Below are 21787 nucleotides of genomic sequence, written 5' to 3' on the forward strand. Positions count from 1 at the left end.
AAAAGGGCGAGCATGCGCACAGTCCTTCGATGCCACTCCCGGACGCCCAGGGGTACTTCCTGCTCAGCGAGCCTGCGGGGTTCGGGCACAGATGGTCCTCTCGGAGCTGGCTCTGCGCCTCAACTGCACCAGTTACAAGAACTGGGTCAAGGCGGGCCATTGCCTGCTTCTGCTGCGGGGCTGCCTCCAGGGCTTCATCCGCGCCGAGCTGGATGCCTTCCACCAGCGCATTCTGTCGGGGGCCCCTGCCCTGGGCCGCCGCGCCTCCTGCAGCGGAAGCGTGCGCTGCACCCCCCGGGCTCGGCAGGTGAGAAGGGCATCCCGGGGCTGCCCCGCCGTCTCTCCTCTCCCCTTCCCAACCGGGCCGCCTTCTCTTTCCATGCCCACCGTTTGTCCCCAGCTTTTTTGAGCCTCCGCCCGGACAGAGGTAGCCGCGTTGGCGAGAGGAGGCGAGGGACCCGAGGTTCCCACCAGTGACCGAGCTGCTCTTGGAAACAAACTTGTAAAATTTCAGACCCCATCCCCCATTTCCAGGTTTTACGCCGCAGACCACCTACCGTCTCAACCACCTTGATTTCTCATAACTGTACATCTCAGCTCCCGCAGACTTAATTAGATATATCTCACCGTAATGTCTCCCCCAGCCTCCAGGCTCACACCTCGAACTGGACGTCCGGTAGGCATCTCTCCCCGCGCTCCTCCTGCCCCAACCATACTTTCTTCCTAACCTTGCTATTACTGCGGAGGGGACCGCCGTCCTCCCGGTGACTCAGGCTCACTATCCAGATGTCATCTTTGAATCTTTATCACAGATTTGACCCCATCATCCCTGTTCTGTAAATTGCAGCGGCTCCCTGTCACCTTCAGAATAAAATAAAATAAAATAAAAAGCCTGGTCCTCCTCCTGCCTTTCTAGCCACCTTAACACCCGACTCCCGCCACCCACGGTACAGCACTCCGCTCTCCTGGGAGGAGGAGCTCTGTGTTGCTAGACACTGGACACTCCCTCTCCAGAGTAGGCATTTTTTTCTGTGTTCTCCTATGCTTGTAATACCCTTTTTCTTCATCTCTATCGCCTGCCTTCTTTGAAGTCCCTGCTAAAATTCCACCGGGAAACCCTTTCCAATTCCCGGTGATGCTAGCGCTGATGACTCCAATTTCCTGTACCTATCTTATTTGTACTTTTGTATTTAGTTTACATATTGTTGTTACTCCACCTCCCACACCCCGAATATGAGTGAGCTCCTTGGGACGCCCGGTTATCTTCTGCCTTTCTTGATATACTCACGGCTTAGCCGCCATACCTGCCTGTAGCAAAATGCTTTAAAAATGCTTGTCTACTGATTTACCTTGTTAAAGTCTGGAGACAGAGTCCCAGCTCTCCTCATTCTTCTTGGCATGGGCTTGTCAGCTAAGGTAGGTGGCGGGCGCTGCCTCTTTATCCCAAAGGGATGAGATACTTGGGGATTAGGTGGAAATCCTGTGGACTACCTAGTCCAATTTTAAGTGACTGAATTTTTCCCTGAGGCTGCTCTTGTGGGACTTTGTTTTTAATGGATTGAATGTCAGGTGCCGAACTACAGCCAGTCTTCCAACAGCAAACTTCCCCTCAGCTGTTTGCTAAACTAACCTTTAGTGTGGCAAAGGAAGGAGGGGGGAGGGAGCGGAGGCATTTGGGTTCGTATCCAGGCTCTGGCCTTTCCTAGCTGTATAAGCAAGTGACAACCTCTGAGCCTCCTTTTCTTAACTTATAAAATAAGGAAATTAGCCTAGATGACTTCTAAGGTTCTTTGCAATTATAATTATCCTTGTGACCTAAGCTGAAAAGTGATGGCAGACACTTGCTTAAGACCACAGGTATTTATTAATCACTCACTACATGCTGGCTACCATTCCAAGCAAATACTTTTCGTCTGGAGTATCCCATTTCATTTCCTCTCCCTTATCCCTTTTAGTTTCAACCTCAATGTCAGTTGTGTACAGAATGGAAAAAGGAGATTTTGAAACATCACACCAACAGAAATGGAGACATCTACTGGGGAAACTGTAAGCCCGAACGCTGGCCTTGTGATCCCTGGGAACTGGCAAAGGTAATTTCTTGTTAGCTGAGACTTTTTTTCTAGACGGACTTATATTAAAGTAGCCTCTTGGAACAAAGATGTGACCCAGATATAAAGCTGTGAGAGTCCATATATGAAGTATAGGTGGGATTCAACTCAATTCAATCGGTCAATAAACATTTATTAAGCATCTACTAAGTGCCTCCTTTGGTATATAGCCTCTTATGAACCAGGCACTGTGCTGGCTGCTGGGACTATGAAGACAAAAATGGCACAGATCCCAACCCCTCAAGGAACTTACATTCTGCCCCATGGATACTAGTAAGTAACTTAGTAGTCACATGACTGGAGACAGATGAGTACCTAGATACATATGAATACAAAGTAATGAAAAAAGTGAAGGATGCCATTCACTGGAGTATAAGGAAGGTCCTTGAAACTGAGTTGTGAAGGGAGTTTAGTGTTCCAAGGCAAAAGTGAAGAGAACACTCCAGGTGTGGGGGAGAATTTACGAAAAGATGGAATGTTGTCTATGGGTTGATAGGTCCCTCTGGTTGAAATGGGAATGTGTAATTAGCTCGCAAAGACAGGCTGGAATTAGATTATGAGGAGCTTTAAAATCCCACAGAAGTTTGTATTTTGTTCTATAAAATATAGGGAACAGCTAAATCTGAGCAGGGATGTGATCTAAACAAACCTGTGTTTGTCATCGGTGTGGAGGATCAATTAGAGGGTTCTGCAGGCAGGCTAAATGAGAAGCGATGAGGGCCTGGATTATGTTGGTTGTAGTGTGTATAGATGGGGATAGGTGCAAGATTTGTAGAAGGCCAAGGAAACTTGGGTGGCTGAGAGAGTAATGAGGTCTTTACCAACAGAAGTGAAGAAGAGGGAAGAGCTTAGAAAGACAGAGATTGAATTCAGTTTTGGACATGCCGAGTTTGAGGTGATTCTGGGATTCCAGTGACTCAGTGGCACAGGACCAGTAACAGCTCAGAGTTTGGGGGCTTTACAAATGGAAAAAACCTCAGGACTAAGAAGATAATGTGGGTTCTCTCCCACATCCCCAGTTGAGCAGGGACTATAACAGTAACTGGAGTTATTCCACTGACCTAAAAAAGAAACTTCTGGTGTGTTTTATAAAGGCTGATGGGGAAGAAATAAAGAACAGAAGGTAGGGTGAAGGACTTCCAGAATATATTCCATAAATAAAAACTTTAGGTCAAGTCCAATTGGCCAGCACTAACCATTTCTGGGGAGTAGGAGAACAAAATTTACCCTAAGGATTGATTTGATAGTCCTAAGGAGATACAGACTAATTTATACCTGATTAACTTTATATTTCCTGTGGCTTTGTAAAATAATGGTGCTTTTTTTGTAATAGCAAAAAACTAAAAGTGAAAAAAGGGGGTAAATTGGGGAATGGATAAATAGTTTCTCAGTTAGACTCATAAACAGATTGTTTTTGTATCATATTAATAACAAATATAAGGCATTCAGGAAAATGTGGGAAAACTTGTATGAAATGATTCAGAGTAAAATAAACAGAATAAAGGGGTTATTTGATGACCATATAGTATGATCACAAAAATACAAAGAAAAATACAGAGACATCATAATTCAGACCAGTATATTTCAGCTCAATCTTGGTTGATGAGGACTAAAACATATTTCTAGTCTCTCAGTTGAAAGGTGGTAGACTATAGGAACAGAACAAGGTTTGCTGTTAGAAATGGTTAGCGTTTGTTTTAGTTTGCTTTTATTTTCTTTTGTTAATACTAATTTATTATGAAGAGAGGGTTATTAAGTACCAATATCAACTCAGAAACCATTTTGGGTTTTTTTGGGACTCTAATCTCATCCAGCTATGCAAATAACAATCACCACTGTTTATCCTGTGTCCCTTATCCACATTCTTTTAAGAGGTAATACTAGATGATCCTTGAAGTCCTTTCTAGTTCTGTGTCTATTATCCTGTATTCCTCCTGTATATTTTCCATAAACCACTCACCCAAAGTACTGGAGACCTTCACCTAGATCTTCAGTGGAGCTGGTAGGTCATTGAGGATGGCCTGAATTCATGTGAAGGCATCGTTCTATCCAAAAGTTTTTGTAGAGATGGGTTGCAGAGTTAGGATTGCATTTGATCCAGTAGTTATTGCCATTTTCTTAAGTCTCATTTTTCAGTAACTACATGATTTTCTCTCCCAACTATTTATTATCCTCCCTTCCCTCTTTCAGGTATCTTGAAAATTGATCCCTCAATTTTTACCTCTAGCACAGGCCCCTTCTAGGTGTAACATGGACTCACCGAGACATTCTGTCCATGTTGTTTTATTAGTGTCTGTTCTGCTTCTTCACACAGGAGCCAGACATGACATAGCTATACTGCATTATGGAGAAAAAATTTTACTGAAACAGTGTCTTTGTCCTTTTTTTTCCCCCTCCTTTTTTATTGTTAACTGCTTTTCAAATAATCTGGCATAGTTATGGTTCATGCCAAGTTTTTCTATAAATTTGTCCTTCTTTTCACTGTTTCATGAGCTGATAGTGCTCATAATCATCCACCATCTTCCTCTATAAGATTTTACAAGTGTTTATAGTCTGCCAGTATTGCCTTTGGCTGTTCTTTCTCTTCCCTTGGCAAAGAGATCAAGTATTTGCTGTTAAATCAGGTTGAAGTCTCTTTCTTGTGATAATTGATTTACATCAAGTTAAACTTCCATAGGAAAAGCTGATAGTCTGTAAACTCAAAAAGAAACAATAAGACTTAAATACACAATAAAACATTAGTGAATTGGAAAGAAGAAATGAGGAAGAAAAATATGACAATCAAGTCTTAGGACCATGTCTACCATGAACTAGAGAATTTGTGAAATTCAAAGATTTTTCTCTTTTCTATTATATGCAATGTGATTTTAAGAAGGGGAAAAAAATTGATTTATGGAGTGAAGGGGAGAGAAACTAGGCCAGGTTAGTAAGAAACACACTATTTTACCTTGGTCTTGTTTTTTTAGTAACTTATAAGGCACATAAAAAAGTTAAGATCAAGATTAAATTTTCAAAAGTTATGTCACCTTTAGCACAAACATCTTTTGTGTTCTATATGGTCTACTCCAGCCACTCTTTGGATTTTGTTTTCATGAGTAAAATATAGATAGATATAAATATTTGTGTGTATATATGTATAATCTTTTTTAGACATCTATTTTCATTTCTGTGACACTGAATTATGAGCTGTTGTAGGTTGTATTATATAGATGTTTCTTTTACTTATCTAATATCTTTACTTTTCCACTATAGAATGTATCTATTTGGGGCCCCAAATGCTTTACTACTTTAACAGCACAACCACTAGCATTTAAATGAAAAAACCACCTTACTATTAGAACTGTGAAATGCACAGGTTACTAGGAGAAGTTGTAAAATACTCTTAAAGATATTAGAAAATTTCATGGGTTTATCATTTTTACTTGGGGTAAAAAAAAAGTCAGATTGGATAAATTCTTTCCTTTGAGGTTTCTTTCAGAAAGTTCTATGATTATTTAAAATCCTATTGTCCAGCTTGTACTTAGGATTCACCAGAAACCTGATTCAGGCAGATTTCTGTTTGTTATTTGAAGATTAAAAGAACTTTAGTTGTTAACCTTAGAGAAATAGAGTTATGATGAATGATTTGAAGCTTCCTAAATAAAATGAAAATTTTACGGGCTCTGTACTGCAGGCTTTTATGCCCAGGGGATTGGCAGACAAAAAAGGACCTGAAGAATGTGATGCAGTTGCTCTTCTAAGTCTTATCAACTCCTGTGATCACTTCAGAATTGACCGAAAGAAAGTTATAGAGGTAAGCACTTTAGAAAAAGTTCTTAGGTACTTCTAAGCATTTAAATTGTCTGGTATAAAATTTTAAGTCAACCTTAAATGCCAGTGAGCTTGTTAGTTGAGTAGCCATCTTCACTGGAAAATATCAAGTGTAGGAAAAACTTTTCCTATTGAGATCGTCTGATTAATAGAGGAAAAAAAAATGAAGGATTGAAAAAAATAAAGCAACTTAATTCAGTTTCTGATAGGATTGAGGATCAAAAACAGAGTTGTGTGTGTGAGGAACAGAGAAAAGGCCAATGTGGTTAAATCACAAAGGATAATTCAGGAAGTAACTAAGGAAGGGGAAAATAACTATTTACATAGCACCTGCTATCAGCTGGCAGTGAATTTCCCTTTACAAATATGATCTTATTTAATTGTCACAATAACCTTTCAAAGTAGGAAATGTCATTGTCCCTACTTAACAGTTGAGGAAGCTGAAGCAATAAGAGGTTACATTACTTAGTAGTAAGTGCCTGAGGCCAGATTTGAATGTAGGTCTGCCTGACCCCCAGCCCTGTGTAGTATTCACTGAGCAAGCTTGCTGCTTCTCTGAAGGTACCTAAGTGAAACTGGAAAGATAGATTGGGACTAGGTTGTCAAGAGCATAAAGACAGGAGTTTATATTTTATCCTAGAGGCAATAGGGAGTCAGTTGTATAGAAATGAATAGAAAAATATATTTCAGAAGTGATGAGGGCCTGAATTAAGATTGGTAAAGGAGCTAGATCTAGGCAATGCTATGGAGGTAGAAATAGCAAATTCTAGTAACTGATTGGATATGTGCGCTGAGAATAAGGAGTACAGGAAAATGACTATGATGAAAATCTGGAGTACTGGAACAATGGTGGTAACGTTCAACAGAAACAGGCTAGTCTGGAAGAGGGGAAGTTGGGGGAGAGGAGCAAGATAATAAGTTCAAGTTTGTACATGTTATGTTTGAGATGTCTTAATAACAGACATTTTGAAATGTACAGTAGATAATTGGTGATGCAGAGCTAATGTTCAGGGGAAAGGTGCTAAATATACAGATCTCTGAGTAATCTGCATAGATGGGTAATTAAGCCCTTGAAAGCTGAACATTTCATGTGATGATGCTCAAGGATTTCTCTTTGGCTCTCTACTGCTCTTTTTTTTATCAGTAACTTGGAAGAAGAGAAAGGCAGCTGTATCAGATTTATTGATAACACAAAAGTGGAAGAGATTACCTATTGAATGATAGGGGTGGGGGTAACTTTTTAAAGCTACAGTGGACCATATCTAAAAATTTAATACTTATAAATGTCAAGTCCCATATCTGAGTTCAAAAAAATCAACTTTACAAATCAACTTTCCCCAAGATGGGGAAATCTTGGCTAGATAGCTGCTGTTGTTTGTCCTTTGTTCTCGAAGACATGATCTGTAGGACATGATGCTATGACATGAGTTGGATTTAAGTGAGGGAAAACTGTGCAAGGTCACTTGCCTCACTTTCTCCTTCAGCTAACTGAGCTCAGGGGTCTGATATAGATCAGGAGGACTGGAGATGGCCCTGGATGCAGGCAGCAGGATTGGCCTTTTTAAGCTAAAGTCTCTGTTTAACTGAGGCTGCCCCCATTCAGTGATTAAGGCTAGATAGCAATTGAGGCAAAGCAATTAACATGAATAAGACCTTGGGGCTTTGGTAGGTTGAGGTAAGAGTGTAATCTGGCTATCAAAAAAACAAACAAAAACCTAACACAAACTTTAAACTTCTTTAAGAGAGGTGAAGTATTCAGAATAAAAGAAGTAATGGTTCTGTTTTATTTTACTCCACCCAGTTCACATCAAGAATATTCCAGTTTTTGAAGTCATATTTTTAGAGGGATATTGATAAGCTAGAAAGCATACAGAAATCTTATTAAAGTTCATATCTTATTAAAATCAGTTTAAGTCTGGGAATGTTTAACCTTAAGAAGAGAAGGTTTGAGGCGACATTATTTTCTCTTCAATTACATGTAGGGCTAGCACATAGAAAAAGTATTAGGCTTCTTCTGGTTGGTGTAATGACCTGAACTCCGAACACTTGACAAAACTAAAGGAAGCAAGTTCCATCTTCATGTAAGGAAAAAACTTCTTAACAATAGGAATTATTCAGAAATAGAGGGACTGATTTAAGAGATAGTATGTTCCCCAGAATGGTGAGGATGATGCGGAGACATTTTCAGTCGAGTATGAGTTAGATAGGTTTAAAGTTCTATACAAACTTGAAGATTCTGTGATTCCTTTTCATTTTTAGGTGATTAAGTGTCGTAATGAAATCATGCACTCTTCAGAAATGAAAGTCTCTTCTGCATGGCTAGAAGATTTTCAGAAGAAGATTCAAAGTTTTTTGAATGAATTCCGAAATATCCCAGAGATTGCAGCCACAAGTGCCAGAGTAGAACAGGTAAAAACTTATGATAAAAATATGATACATGGAACAGAGAAGAAAATTTTAGAAACATCTGAAGTTTGGATCATATAGGGCTTTAATCTCAATTTTAGGATTTTGATAACAGAAAAAGAGAAGTTCTCCAGATAAGGTCACATACGACCTATACATCCTATATGTAGATGCTTTTTTTCTGTCAAAACAATATCAACACATCCTGAATTAATAGCTTTTAATAATTATAATTCTTGTCGAATGATTTTTTAAATCTATGTTTTGAATGCAAATAAATTAATATATGTTTCTTTTATGTAACCAACTAGCTACTGACATCTGATTGGGCTGTCCATATTCCTGGGGAGGATCAGTTGGATGGAGCTGAAAGTAAAACCAGAATTTATCTCAATGAAAGTGAAATTAATGAAATAGAAATGGAATTATTAAGGGAAAAACTTGAAGAGAGTTATTTTCAAGCAGAGGAGCAAGCAGTATCAGCTGAAGAGGTAAAAAGCACATGTTGTGTATAAAAAAAAATTTTTTTAATCCATTAGGAAATATTATTAGTCTAAGGTGTGCTTATTATGAACATTTCCTATTCTGGTTTATAAATCAAGTACTTACTAGTTATGAACCTCTCACAAATACAAATTACTGTGTATACTTTTAAGTATGAATCCTAGTTGGTATGTCAAAAATATGTCATTCAGGCAACAAACATTTATTAAGTGTCAGCTATATACACTTTGCATAATGTTGGGTATACAAAAGGAGGCAAAAAAAAAAAAAAAAAAAAGGAGGGAATACCTGCCCTCAAGAAATTCACAATCCAATATAGAAACAACAGACAAATATGTTTAAAAAAAAAAAAGTCATATACAGGATAAATGAGAAATAAATGAAAGCAGGCACTAGAATTAAGAAGAGTTGGTGAAGGCTTCTGAATGTAGAAGATGAGATTTTTGTTGGGACTTAAAGGAAGTCAGTTAGCAAAGATAGGAGAGAGAGCATCCCAGGAATAGGGTAATAAGCCCAGTACCAAGAAATGGAATGTCTGGAACAGCCAGGAGATCAAGATCACCAGATTGAAGAATACATGGCAGAGTGTGAGGTATAAGAAGACTGGAAAGGTAGGAGAAGAAAAAGTAGAGGCATCTGTTGTCGATGACCATTTCAAGGAGTTTAGTCACAGAGGGCAAAAGAAATATAGGAAAATAGTGGGGATGAAGAGATAAAAGTGAGGGTTTTTTTTTTTAAATGATAGCTTTTTACTTTTCAAAATTTTTTTTCAAAAAAATAATGCAAAGATAGTTTTTAACATTCACCCTCGCAAAACCTTGGGCTTCAATTTTTTCTCCCTTTCTTACTCCCTATCCCTCTCCTCTAATTAGCAAGTAATCAATAAGTTAAACATGTGCTATTCTTCTTCTAAAAATTCTAAATATCTTCTAAGATAAATATTTCTGTATTTATCTTGCTATGAAAGAAAAATCAAATCAAAAGGGAAAAAATGAGAAAAAAATAAGGAAATAAATAAATAACAAGAAAGGTGAAAATTCTATGCTGTGATCATCACCCCAAACAGAACATATATGGAATATTGTGTTCAGTTTTGAATATCACAGTTTAAGAAAAACATGGATAAGCTAAGGAACATCCAGAGGACAGGAACAGGATAATGGAAGGTTCATACTAAATGGAAAAACACTTACAAGAATAGAGATGGTTAGACTGGAGAAGACTGGTCTGAATTGGAAGGGGGAGAGTAGGATATTGTACTATCTTTCCATTATTGGAAGGACTTTCATATGGAAAAAGTTCCCAGGGGTCAGAATTAGAAGCAATGTATGGATGCTGAGAAGAAGCATGTTTGGGAGATGTTCTCTAAAATCTCCCTAAAATTTCAAGTTGTCCAAAAGAGGAATGGGCTGTCACAAGAAGTAGTGGATCCCTTCCCATTGAAAGTCTTCAGACAGAAGATTGATGACAAATATCCACATCTATTCTAGTGGAGATTTTTTTGCATATGTATCAGACTAGATGCCACTCATTAGAAAGTGAGTTCTTTCTAATCCCAAATTCTATGATTCTTTTCCTGGGTGTAAAAATTTAAATCAAAGGTCTTATTCTGGGGCCCACGAACTTGGATTTTTAAAAATATTTTGATAATAGTATATCAAGAATATTAGTTTTCTTTGGAGCTTTCTGAATTTTATTTTATACATTTCAAACATTATTCTAAGAATTGGTCCCCAGGTTTTATCAGACCACTGAATTATTCCATGATACAAAAATGGTGAAGAATTTCAGCTTTCTCCCCTACTTGAACCCACCATTGCTGTGGAGAGGCAGGGATGAGGGTAGTAGGGCAGCATCAAAACAGTAAATTTTTCAACAGCAAGAAACTCCAATGTTATTCAAAAGCAAAACACAACTTTTTAAAGAAAAGATATTAATATGGAGAGAGAGTTTCTAAGGAGAAGGGGAAGGGAATAAATATTCATATAGTGCCTACTATATACCAAGGACTATGCTAAGCACTTTTACAAATGTCTCATTTGACCCTCACAACAGCCCTGCAGAATGGGTGCAATATAGCTGAGGAAACTGAGACAAAAATTAAATGATTTGCTGCCCAGGGTTACACAGTTACTACTAAATATCCGAGACTGAATTTGAATTCATCTTCCTGATTTCAGGCCCCAAACTATCCATTGGATAATTGCCTCCAAGAAATATATAAGATAAACATGATGGAAAATCTAGAGAGTCGGAGAGATTCTGAAAATAAAAGATTTAAAACTCAAAAATACAGAAAGGAGAAAATTCATTAGGAGAAATACACAAGACAATTTCTGATTAAACACAAGGAAGAGTTCTTAATACTAATTATGTGTTATTCACTTAATGACTACTTATTGACAATAAATATTTAAAATCTTAAAGATTCCCAATTTTATTTTTAGGTCACTGAGATCTCTTTCAGTCTGAAATTCTGTGATCTTGTTAATGAATATTAAATTACTTTAAACTAGGAAGGATTCTTAACCTGGGATCTGTAAACTTGGTTTTTAGAAAATATTTTGATAATTATATCAAGATAATTGGTTTCCTGTGTAGCTTTCTAAATTTTGTTTTTAAACATTTTTATCTTATTTTACATATTTATATTTTAAGAATTTTGAAATATTATTCTGAAGAGTGGTTCAAACTGTAAAAAGTGTTCCATTATACAAAAACAGTGAAGAATCTATTGGAATTTTTTTTTACTTTTTTATGTTTATTTTGTTTTATTGAACTAAATACAAAATAAGAAAAAAACAGAATAGAAAAAAAGAAAAGGAAAATAAAAAACCAAAATAAAACATTGTCATGAGCACAGCAGAACATCAGGGAGGTTTCAAAATATATAACAATAAATTTCCATTTCTAGAAAGCATATATAATAGATTGTTTTCATGACTGTCCATCTTTGCTTCCTTGTAGGTTATTGTTTTTGTTGTTCTCTAATGTGCACTTTTTATTTTATTCGCCTTTCATTCCCTCCCACCTCTCCAAGCAAGCTAGAGTTAAGCACAGATATATTTAAATATATGTGTATATATATATGTATATTCACACCCACCTACACATGTACAAATATCTATACCCACATACATATACCCATATGCATACATACCCACATTTACTGAGACATATATATATATATATATACATATGCTTTTACCTATATGTAAATGTGCATCTAAAATAATATTAATATGGCTGACATATAATGTAGATTTCTCCCATTTGAATTTTTGACTTTGAAGTTCACTCATTACCAGCTCTACTTTTTCTAATAAATTCTCCTGATCCTTGTTGTAGGGTTTATATATTATTTCCTATCCTTGCTAACTCTTGAATTTTTTTGCAAAATTTTTCCTTTGATCTGGGAGTTTCAAAATTTGTCAATAATATTCCTATGTGTTTTCTACAAAAGATTTCTTTGAGGTGATGATTGGTGGATTTTTTCTATTTCTACTTTCCCTTCATTCTCTCATTTCAGGAAAATTTTCTTTATTTCTTGCATTATTGTATCAAGGTCCTTTTTTTTTTTTTTTTTTTTTTTTTTTTTTGGTCACACCTTTCAGGTAGTCCAATTATTTATCTTTTTTCCAGATCTGTTATTTTTTCTTATCAGGTGTTTCACATTTTTTCGGTTTTTTATACTTTGTTATTTTTTGGTCTCATAGCTTGATTGGCTTCCCTTTGTCCAATTCTAATTTTCAAAGAATTGTATTCTTTAAAACGCTATCTCCTTTTTTTTTTTTTCCCCGAATAGTTTTTTATTTTTGTTAGTTTTTCCTCAACCTTTCATTCATTTTTAAAGTCTTTTTTTGAGTTTTTCTAAAATTTTTTCTGGGCAGGTAGTCATTTAACATTACTCTTTCGGTAGAAGCTTTCATTTATACTTAAGTAAACTGAAGATGAACCCCTAACCTTCCCTAGTCCTGTAGTAAGTTTCTATGATTTGGTTCTTTCTTTGCTTATTCATTGTTATTATTGTAATGTATTTTTAGTGAGAACTATTAGTGTAACTACCTCTAATCCTGGGGTGGGGAGAGACCCCAGACCAAAACCTCTGTCCTCCTGCAAGTGTCCTCAGCCAGCAGCATCCCACTGCTTCTGTACCCCCTGTGTGTGCTAATCAGTAAAGGTTCCCTCAGTTTTCTGGGATTTGGACTCTGATTCCCCACATTATTGAGGAGGTGAAAGTTCCTGTGGTTCCTGCTGAGGTTGCAGCCAAATCTGTAGCCCCAGGGTTCCCTGCTTCTTTTTTATGAAGCTAGCCTGGAGGTGTTTACACTTCACAAAGTTTAAACACAGTTCTGTAGTCTTTCTTCTGGCCTTCTCTGGTTGCCCCTAGAGGACCCCTGATGTGCCCCAGGTCATCTTTTTCAGCAGTCTTTGTTCACCCTGAGGAACAAATTTGTTGTTAGTGAGGGAAATCTGGAGAGAGCTTGAAATTTTCTGAGGTACTCTGCTAATCTTCCCAGAGTCCTATCCAAGTTTTTAGAATTTTCTTATTTTTAATCACAAATCATTTTTATCTTCAATTAAAAAGGGATTTGCTATTTACCAAATCTTCTGTTTTTCTAGCACATCTTTAATTCTGCCTTGCTATTTTAAATTGACATTTAAGTCAGCATTTATTTTCCTTTGCTGGAAAGCCCTGATGGCAGATGTGAAAAGTGATACCTTATGTGCTCTCAGCTGTGGAATGCTAGCATTAGAAAAGCCCACGCTGGGACATTCATCTCCACTGCCATCGCCACCATATTTTCTCATTTTTCTTCTCCAACACCTATACCCAATTTCCATGTTCATATGTCTAGAAGAAAATGATGACAGAGCAGAAGATGGGGACACTCCTGAGACACTATAAGGGAAGAGTTTTCCCTTCCCAGATGTTTGCCATTCATTATAGTTAGGGCCCAAAAACTTTTCCCTCTCATACTTAATAATCCAAAGTTTCATTCTTTTCAATACCAATAATAGAAGTGGAATGAATTGGGACTGACTTGAAACAGGTCCATTAGATCCCCTGGAACTTTTAGTATAAATGTTATAGTGGTATGTGAATAGAATGTGTGAAGTCTCCTTAAGGATAGCAAAGGACAGGAGAGCAGCCATAGCTCTTAATCTTCCATTTTTTTATAGTTTTCCTGAGCTCTAACAATACATAAAATTATAAATAAAGGGACTCTATTAAAATAGACAGCACATGTAAACAAATGATTGTAGAAGACTTTCAGCAAAAGAGCCAAATGGGATCAGCAGCTGTTCAGGCTGTTTGAATCAAGTGACAGCTGTCCAAGTGGTATGTTCATCAGAATGCAGCTTCAGGCTTAGTCGAGCACTATGTTGGATTGGGCTGGAGCCATAAGGCATCTTTCACGTGATCTTTCAAAGTGTGAAGATGCTCACCGCTCTTTTTATTATTTAGACTTTTTAATAAATCCTGCTAAAATCCTCTCATAGAAAAATTAAATGCCTTGGTACTCCTGCTCCAATTCAAAGGCACACAGTCTAAGGGTAAGTAAATGAAGGGCAAAGCTAATTTCCCACCAGACAGAAGTGATGGACTAAAAGTGCTCTTAGCCAAGATCTGCCTTGCTTGATTCTGCTTATCTGTTACAAGGGAGAGCATTTAGAGGCTTGGGGTAGAAAGAAAATGAGAGTCTGGGGTATAGTGATGTGATAACCAGAAAGAAAAGAGGATCAATTTTTAAAAAAAAAATTAATTGAATAGAAGAGCAAATTTGGAGGGAAACATAGCTCTAGAATCAACATGTTGAATTAATTATGTTTTATATGTAACAATGTATATTATGTATTATATACTGTAGGATATACTTTAAGACTTTAAGAAGAAGTGTACACAGCAAAATAATGTTTTGGTCATGTATACTTATTGTGTATCTAATTTATATTTTAATGTACTTAACATCTACTGGTCATCCTGCCATCTGGGGGAGGGGGTGGGGGGTAAGAGGTGAAAAATTGGAACAAGAGGTTTGGCAATTGTTAATGCTGTAAAATTACCCATGCATATATCCTGTAAATAAAAGGCTATTAAATAATAAAAAAAAAAGAAGAAGAAGAAGCTGTACATCCGTAATACATTGTTTCATATTGTTCTTGTTTTTGACTTTGAATGGAAAAATGACCATATTTGTTGTGTTTGTCAAGTCAAAAATAGCTAAAAATTAAAATTCAGGAGAAAAAATAGGGTAGGCTTCACCAATAAAAACATTATTCTTTAGCTATTAATATGGGCACAAAAGAAGTCATAATAATTCTATAGTACTTGTACTGGTTGTATCACATTTGGATGATTAAATTCAATACTGATGTATTAAGAGAGATATTGACAAGGAAGACTAGAGGCATGAGAGGAATTGATACCTTGTTATGTGGACATACAAACATAGAGAAAGATAGATGATTATCTGCTAGCACAAGGTAACTTCCCTTACCCCTAGGACTGAGCTTAAAATGAAAAGTTTGTGATTGTAACTTTCAATTTTCATGTTTTATTGAATTTCTCTATTTTAGGTCATAAGAAATGCAGAGGCAATGAAGGTCTTCCTAAGAAACAACAAGGATCTTAGAATTCGTTTTGAAGAAGAAATACAAAAGTTGGAGGATTTTAATCCACAGAATCAAAAAAGCTGTACAATGGAATCGGAGAAGTAAATGCTTTGAACTGCTGGAGGTGAAGGTGAGTTTTAATGCACCTTTCAACTAAGGGACAGGATTCAAATGATGTTTGGATTTAAAGATTTCAGTTGTTTACTACTGCTGGAAGATGACTTTGTAAGCCTGTAGAACAGGCTGTGTCCTTGATTTGTTTCAGATAATGGTTTCTTATGTGAAAAGCAAATTGACATATGACAAAACTTGGCAATTCTTATACAAACTATATTGTAAACAAACAAAACTATTGTTTTACTTTCAAGAGAATTAACTTTATATCCATAATAGATTTAATGGGGGTGGGAGGTTATCTCTGAAATTGCCATGTAATAAAAATGCTTATTTCTTAAGGAAATTGTAAAAAGAAGAATTGAAAATTTTTTTAAATATTTGTTATTATTCTATGAAAACAAACCCAAAAAGTCACCTTTAGTTTTTGCCTGCCCTATCTTTTGAAAAATTAATTTTTAAACCCTTATTCTTTATTCCAGGGACTACTTTAGTGAGAATAAAATACATTACCAAAAGGTCATCTTGATTCCAGTCTCTTTATTGAGGCAGCAAGGTGGAGCCTGGAGATGGATCAACTTGTATTCACATCTGATCTCAGGCACTTACTCGCTGTGTGATTGGACAAGTCACTTAATCTTGTTTGCTTCAGCTTCCTCGACTGTGAAATGGAAATAACAACAGTATCTGCCTTTCAGGATTGTTGTGAAACTCAAATGAGATATTTGTATCATGCTTAACATATAGTAGGTGCTGCATAAATGCTTAGTCCTTCTCCTTCTTCATTATTGGAAACTTTTATTCAAGGAGGAAGAATATCCATAGCAGCAAATCGAAGTATTCCTTATTGTAACAAGAAGGATTTTTCTTCAAGTCTTTTTCTTTATAATTAAAAGTTTGAGTGTTCCATCTTCTCCACAAATCAGTTTTTAGAAGTTCTTATACTCTTAATTTTCTCCTACCTAATAGTTATTTTCTTATGAAAAGTAAAAAGGCTTTTCTTTGGTCTTAAAGAAATCTATAGAAACGTCTTTGCAAAGCTAGTTTTTATATATGTTAAGTTAATGGATTTGTCTACTTCCACAGCATTGCTCTTTCTTACTGCCTTATCCTCACATTCCTAAACTAAGAATTAATCATGGATTAGATACAAAAAACCAGGTTTTAATCTGTGATTAAAATTCAGATATGTCAAGTGGATACTGCTCCCAAAATCAAGCTAAATTGCTTAGTAGGGCAGTAGTAAGGCCTACTAGTGAGAATAAGAATAGCTAGGGAGTTAAAAGGGGGAAAGTAACTACACAAGAAAAAGTAAAGTAAAGTGCCAAACTAGGTAAAGTGTGCTCAGGAGATCTATACAAGTGGCAATACCATTTTGAGGATGCTAAGAGATAAATTCTCAAAATGTCTATAAAAGGGAAAGAGGATCTAACACTTAGGGAAATAGGCCTTATTATAACTCAAAAAAGACAATCAAGAAATTAGCATTAACTTCTAATACATATGCCTCTTTTTGAATCTCAATAAAATTTTTAGAAGAATAGCCTATATATACATTGAAGGAATCCTTGCTGGAGGCTTGAGAAATGAACAAGCAAACATTAGCACAAAATATTCTATAACAAACCAATATTTTTTTTTTATTAAAGGTTTTTATTTTTCAAAACATATGCATAGATAATTTTGCAACATTAGCCCTTGAAAAACCTTATGTTCCAGTTCCCCCCACCATTCTCCCATTCCCCTCCTCTAGATGACAAGTAGTCTAATATATTAATATATTAAACATGGTAGAAATATATTAAATCCAATATATGCATACAATTTATGTAATAATTATCTTGCTATACAAGAAAAATCAAGTCAAACCAGAAAAGAAAATGATGAAGAAAATAAAATGCAAGTAAACAACAATAGAGAGAGTGAGAAGGCTATGTTGTATGGTTCATATTCTGTTCTCACAGTCCTCTCTATGGGTGTAGATGGCTCTCTTCATCACACACAAGTGTAAGTGGTTTGAATTATCTCATTGTTGAAGAGAGCCACTTCTGTCAGAACTGATCTTCGTATAGTCTTCTTGTTACCGTGCATAATGATCTCCTGGTTCTGCTCATTTCACTTTGCATCAGTTCGTGTAAATCTCTCCAAGCCTCTCTATATTCATCCTGCTGGTCATTTCTTACCGAACAATAATATTCCATACATTCACATACCACTATTTATTCAGCCATTCTCCAATTGAGGAGCATCCACTCAGTTTCCAGTTTCTTGCTTCTTTGTAAAGAGGGCTGCCACAAACCTTTTTGCACATGTGGGTCCTTTTCCCTCCTTTAAGGTCTCTTTGGGTTGTAATCCCAGTATAAACACTGCTGGGTCAAAGGATATGCACAATTTGATAACTTTTTGAGCATAGTTCCAAATTGCTCTCCAGAATGGTTGGATCTCTTCACAATTCCACAAACAATGTATCAGTGTCCCAGTTTTCCCATATCCCCTCCAACATTCAGTATTATCTTTTCCTGTCATCCTAGACAATCTGACAAGTGTGTAGTGGTATCTCAAAGTTGTTTTAATTTGCATTTCTCTGATTAATAGTGATTTAGAGCAGCTTTTCATATGACTAGAGATGGTCAAACTACATTTTTAATAGACTGAAGTTGTCTGAAAAGTTACAAAGAAAATAAGATCCCACTCAGCTATTAAAAAAACATATGACTCAATACAGCAAAACACTGCCTTACATATTTCTCCAACAAAATGGGCACTAATGCATATGCTGGGCCTTGGAGTCAGGAAGACCTGAGTTCAAATTTGACTTTATACACAACCTATGTGACCTTAGCCAAGGTCTGTTTTTCTGTTTCTTTAACTGCAAAATGGGGGTGATGATAATAGCACCTACCTACCAGTGTAGTAATGAGGGTCAAATGAGATCTTTGTAAAAGTCCTAGAATAGTGCACATAGTGGGTGCTATATAACTTATAAATATTTAAATTTCTTGGAAAGATGTAACACAAAAGATCCTGTTTAATGGCCCTCTTCTGTTCAGTACTATTGAGCTGTGGAACCCTGATAAATGGAATCCTTGTTCAAATTCATTCCAAAATTTAGCCTAACTACATACACATTGGAAAACCCAAGTAGCTGAGTAATGCCTATTTTCCAAACTATGTTAAAAACCACTCATTAAATCAGTCCATCGATACAATTTTTTGGGGAAAATAAGCTGTATGTAAAAGAAATTCAATTTTGTGTACTTTTTCTATTCTTTTTTTTTTTTTTTTAATAGCCTTTTATTTACAGGATTTATACATGGGTAACTTTACAGCATTAACAATTGCCAAACCTCTCGTTCCAATTTTTCACCTCTTACCCCCCCCCACCCCCTCCCCTAGATAGCAGGATGACCAGTAGATGTTAAATATATTAAAATATAACTTAGATACACAATTACTTTTTCTTTTCTTAATATATGACAGTGTTCATTCTATTGTTTTGTTAAGTTTCAAATACACTCACACAGGTTTCTTGAACACATTGCAAATAAAGAATTGAGCCCAGAATCTGAGGAGGAGAGTTTGCTGGTTTGCCTTGAGGCGATTCCACAAGCTTTTAATAACCCCAAGTTTCTCCCAGAAACAAAGACCTATTTTTTAAACATCAATATTCTTCAGGTGATGTCTTATGGCTGAGTTATGGAAATACCAGACTGAAAAATTAAATTTGGAGGACATCCAAACAGCAATAATGAGAGGTATTGCAGGTGTTGAACTGTAACGTATTACCATCAAGGAACTACATGTATGCAAAAGAGAAATAACATAAAAGATGTCATCAGGAAGATGTATGACCTCATGAGTTGGAAAATAAAACCCCAAGGTGGTATCTGTGGACAACCTCTCTGGTCCTCCTGTACCCATGTAATGTCACAATAACTAGAGAACCCTCCAGCATGCTCGATGGACCCACTTTGTTGAATTTATGGGGAGATATGGATGAGTCGCACAAAATGAAAAAGGTTGGGTTGGGATAACTGCATTGCTGGAGTACTCACATCAGCTGAGGTCATAGATCCTTTGAAGTATGCTATCAGTATTACCTTTTTTTCCCCATCTAAATGAAATCTTATTGCTTTGTTTTATTTTCTTTTGACACATTGAATATGTCCTAACAAATTTCTTAGCACATCTACTTTAACAGAAAGGAGGATTGTGCCCTTTCACTTTGACAATATATTAACTAATATTGATGGCTATATTTCATCATTTTGTTGCAGTCCTGTGCTACCAAAGGCTTAACTAGCATAGGACAAATGAGTCACAGGGTGCTGAAATTGGAGATAGGGAGAAAGAAGGGTAGGGAGCCCTATTCCTCCCCATAGCAAGTGCCATTCTGAGAGCACCCCCCCCTCTTTCCTCCAAAGTATAACTGCTCCCACTGTCCCAGGCCCTGCCTTTCCCTCTATCCCCTATGCATGTGAAATAGTCAGTCTCCTAATAAATTCACACCTTCAATGGGATCCTAATCTAGTGTTCTATTTAAATCCTACTTTCTTCATTCAGCCTCACTTGATACAAGTCTAATTGTGCTTCTCATAATTCTACATATAATAGCTGTACTTAGACTTAAATATTAAAATGTGAAAATACTAGTTGAAGCTAATCCTTGCTATTAGATTCCAAGTGAAAAATTTTAAACATACTCATGGCAAATCAAACCCATCAGAAACAGGAAAACCTTATTGAAACAAAAATAGTTAAAGTTGATAACAAGAATGTGCCTTTTGACTCTTCACAGTTAAGAATGTTAATTTTTTTGTGACTCAAGATGCATTTTCATAGCTTTTCGCTGTATTTGAAACTACTTCCTTAGATCTAAAATATTTTGCATCAAAAATGTCACTTTTTCCAGTCCACAAATATTGCATGCTATTCTGTATATCATATTGCAGGACAAATTTGTTCCTAATTATCCTAATCACAGACTAAATTTCAAGAGCAAAAAGACCAGACTGAATAACAGAAGTATTTTCTTGCCTTCTTAGGACTCTAATTAATCACTATCTTACTTATATCCATTTAGAAACCAACATGAAAATATGGTTCTTGACTCATTTAATTGCCCATAAGTTTATATACCCACAAAATTGAGATAACAGTTTTTAGTCTTTTTTTCTTTTAATAAAAAAGTACATTTTATTATAGAAAATGTCTGGATGTGTATGTTCTCTCTCTGCCTATTTTTCTTCCCACATGCAGCTTGGTCTTTGGTCTTTCACTTCCTTAGAAAGAACTTTCATAGCAAAATATCAAACCTTCTTCAAGTCCACCTACCTAAAAGAATAATAATCTCAGCTTTGGAAAGAGATTTCAGTATCTTGAAGGTCTTGTATTTGATATCCTATTTAATTTCCATACTCCATCCAATTTAGGCCTTAACAAATAAAAGTTTCCATAGCATGTCTTTAGAGATAGCTTAGCCTTTAGACTTTTGAGATATGGGTTCTTTTAAAAATATGCTTGTTGAAAGATTAGAAGGGAAGCAATAAACTGGGAAAATATTTTTACAGTCAAAGGTTCTGATAAAGGCCTCATTTCCAAAATATATAGAGAATTAACTCTAATTTATAAAAAATCAAGCCATTCTCCAATTGAAAAATGGTCAAAGGATATGAACAGACAATTCTCAGATGAAGAAATTGAAACTATTTCTAGTCATATGAAAAGATGCTCCAAGTCATTATTAATCAGAGAAATGCAAATTAAGACAACTCTAAGATACCACTACACACCTGTCAGATTGGCTAAGATGACAGGAAAAAATAATGATGATTGTTGGAGGGGATGTGGGAAAACTGGGACATTGATTCATTGTTGGTGGAGTTGTGAACGAATCCAACCATTTTGGAGAGTAGTTTGGAACTATGCTCAAAAAGTTATCTAACTGTGCATACCCTTTGATCCAGCAGTGTTACTACTAGGCTTATATCCCAAAGAGATTATAAAGAAGGGAAAGGGACCTGTATGTGCACGAATGTTTGTGGCAGCCCTTTTTGTAGTGACTAGAAACTGGAAACTGAATGGATGTCCATCAGTTGGAGAATGGCTGAATAAATTGTGGTATATGAAAATTATGGAATATTACTGTTCTGTAAGAAATGACCAACAGGATGATTTCAGAAAGGCCTGGAGAGACTTACACAATTGATGCTGAGTGAAATGAGCAG

The 21787-nt window shown here is 36.2% G+C and overlaps 1 protein-coding gene across 2 annotated transcripts; it reads left to right on the forward strand.

Annotated features, from left to right (window-relative positions):
- On the forward strand, nt 1-17226 carry C3HXorf38 (chromosome 3 CXorf38 homolog). 2 transcript variants are annotated; one of them, XM_031959415.1, is made up of 7 exons: nt 1-307; nt 1956-2090; nt 5782-5901; nt 8178-8327; nt 8636-8815; nt 15411-15576; nt 16043-17226. In XM_031959415.1, the coding sequence occupies exons 1-6, from the start codon at nt 92-94 to the stop codon at nt 15549-15551; spliced, it is 942 nt and encodes a 313-aa protein (XP_031815275.1). In that variant the 5' UTR covers nt 1-91; the 3' UTR covers nt 15552-15576; nt 16043-17226. The 2 variants fall into 2 exon arrangements, with proteins under 2 accessions (XP_031815275.1, XP_031815276.1); XM_031959416.1 differs by lacking the exon at nt 1-307 and adding an exon at nt 346-676.
- Nucleotides 17227-21787: the final 4561 nt, after the last annotated feature.

This window comes from Sarcophilus harrisii, chromosome 3 (genome assembly GCF_902635505.1).
Source record: "Sarcophilus harrisii chromosome 3, mSarHar1.11, whole genome shotgun sequence".
In the NCBI taxonomy this organism is placed as follows: Eukaryota; Metazoa; Chordata; class Mammalia; order Dasyuromorphia; family Dasyuridae; genus Sarcophilus; species Sarcophilus harrisii.

What these genes read in the sequence shown, in the direction of transcription:
- C3HXorf38 (XM_031959415.1), top strand. Translation starts at nt 92, where the DNA reads ATGGTCCTCTCGGAGCTGGCTCTGCGCCTCAACTGCACCAGTTACAAG. An exon ending in GCACCCCCCGGGCTCGGCAG is followed by an intron (nt 308 to 1,955) that starts GTGAGAAGGGCA and finishes TATCCCTTTTAG; the next exon opens with TTTCAACCTCAATGTCAGTT. An exon ending in ATCCCTGGGAACTGGCAAAG is followed by an intron (nt 2,091 to 5,781) that starts GTAATTTCTTGT and finishes TCTGTACTGCAG; the next exon opens with GCTTTTATGCCCAGGGGATT.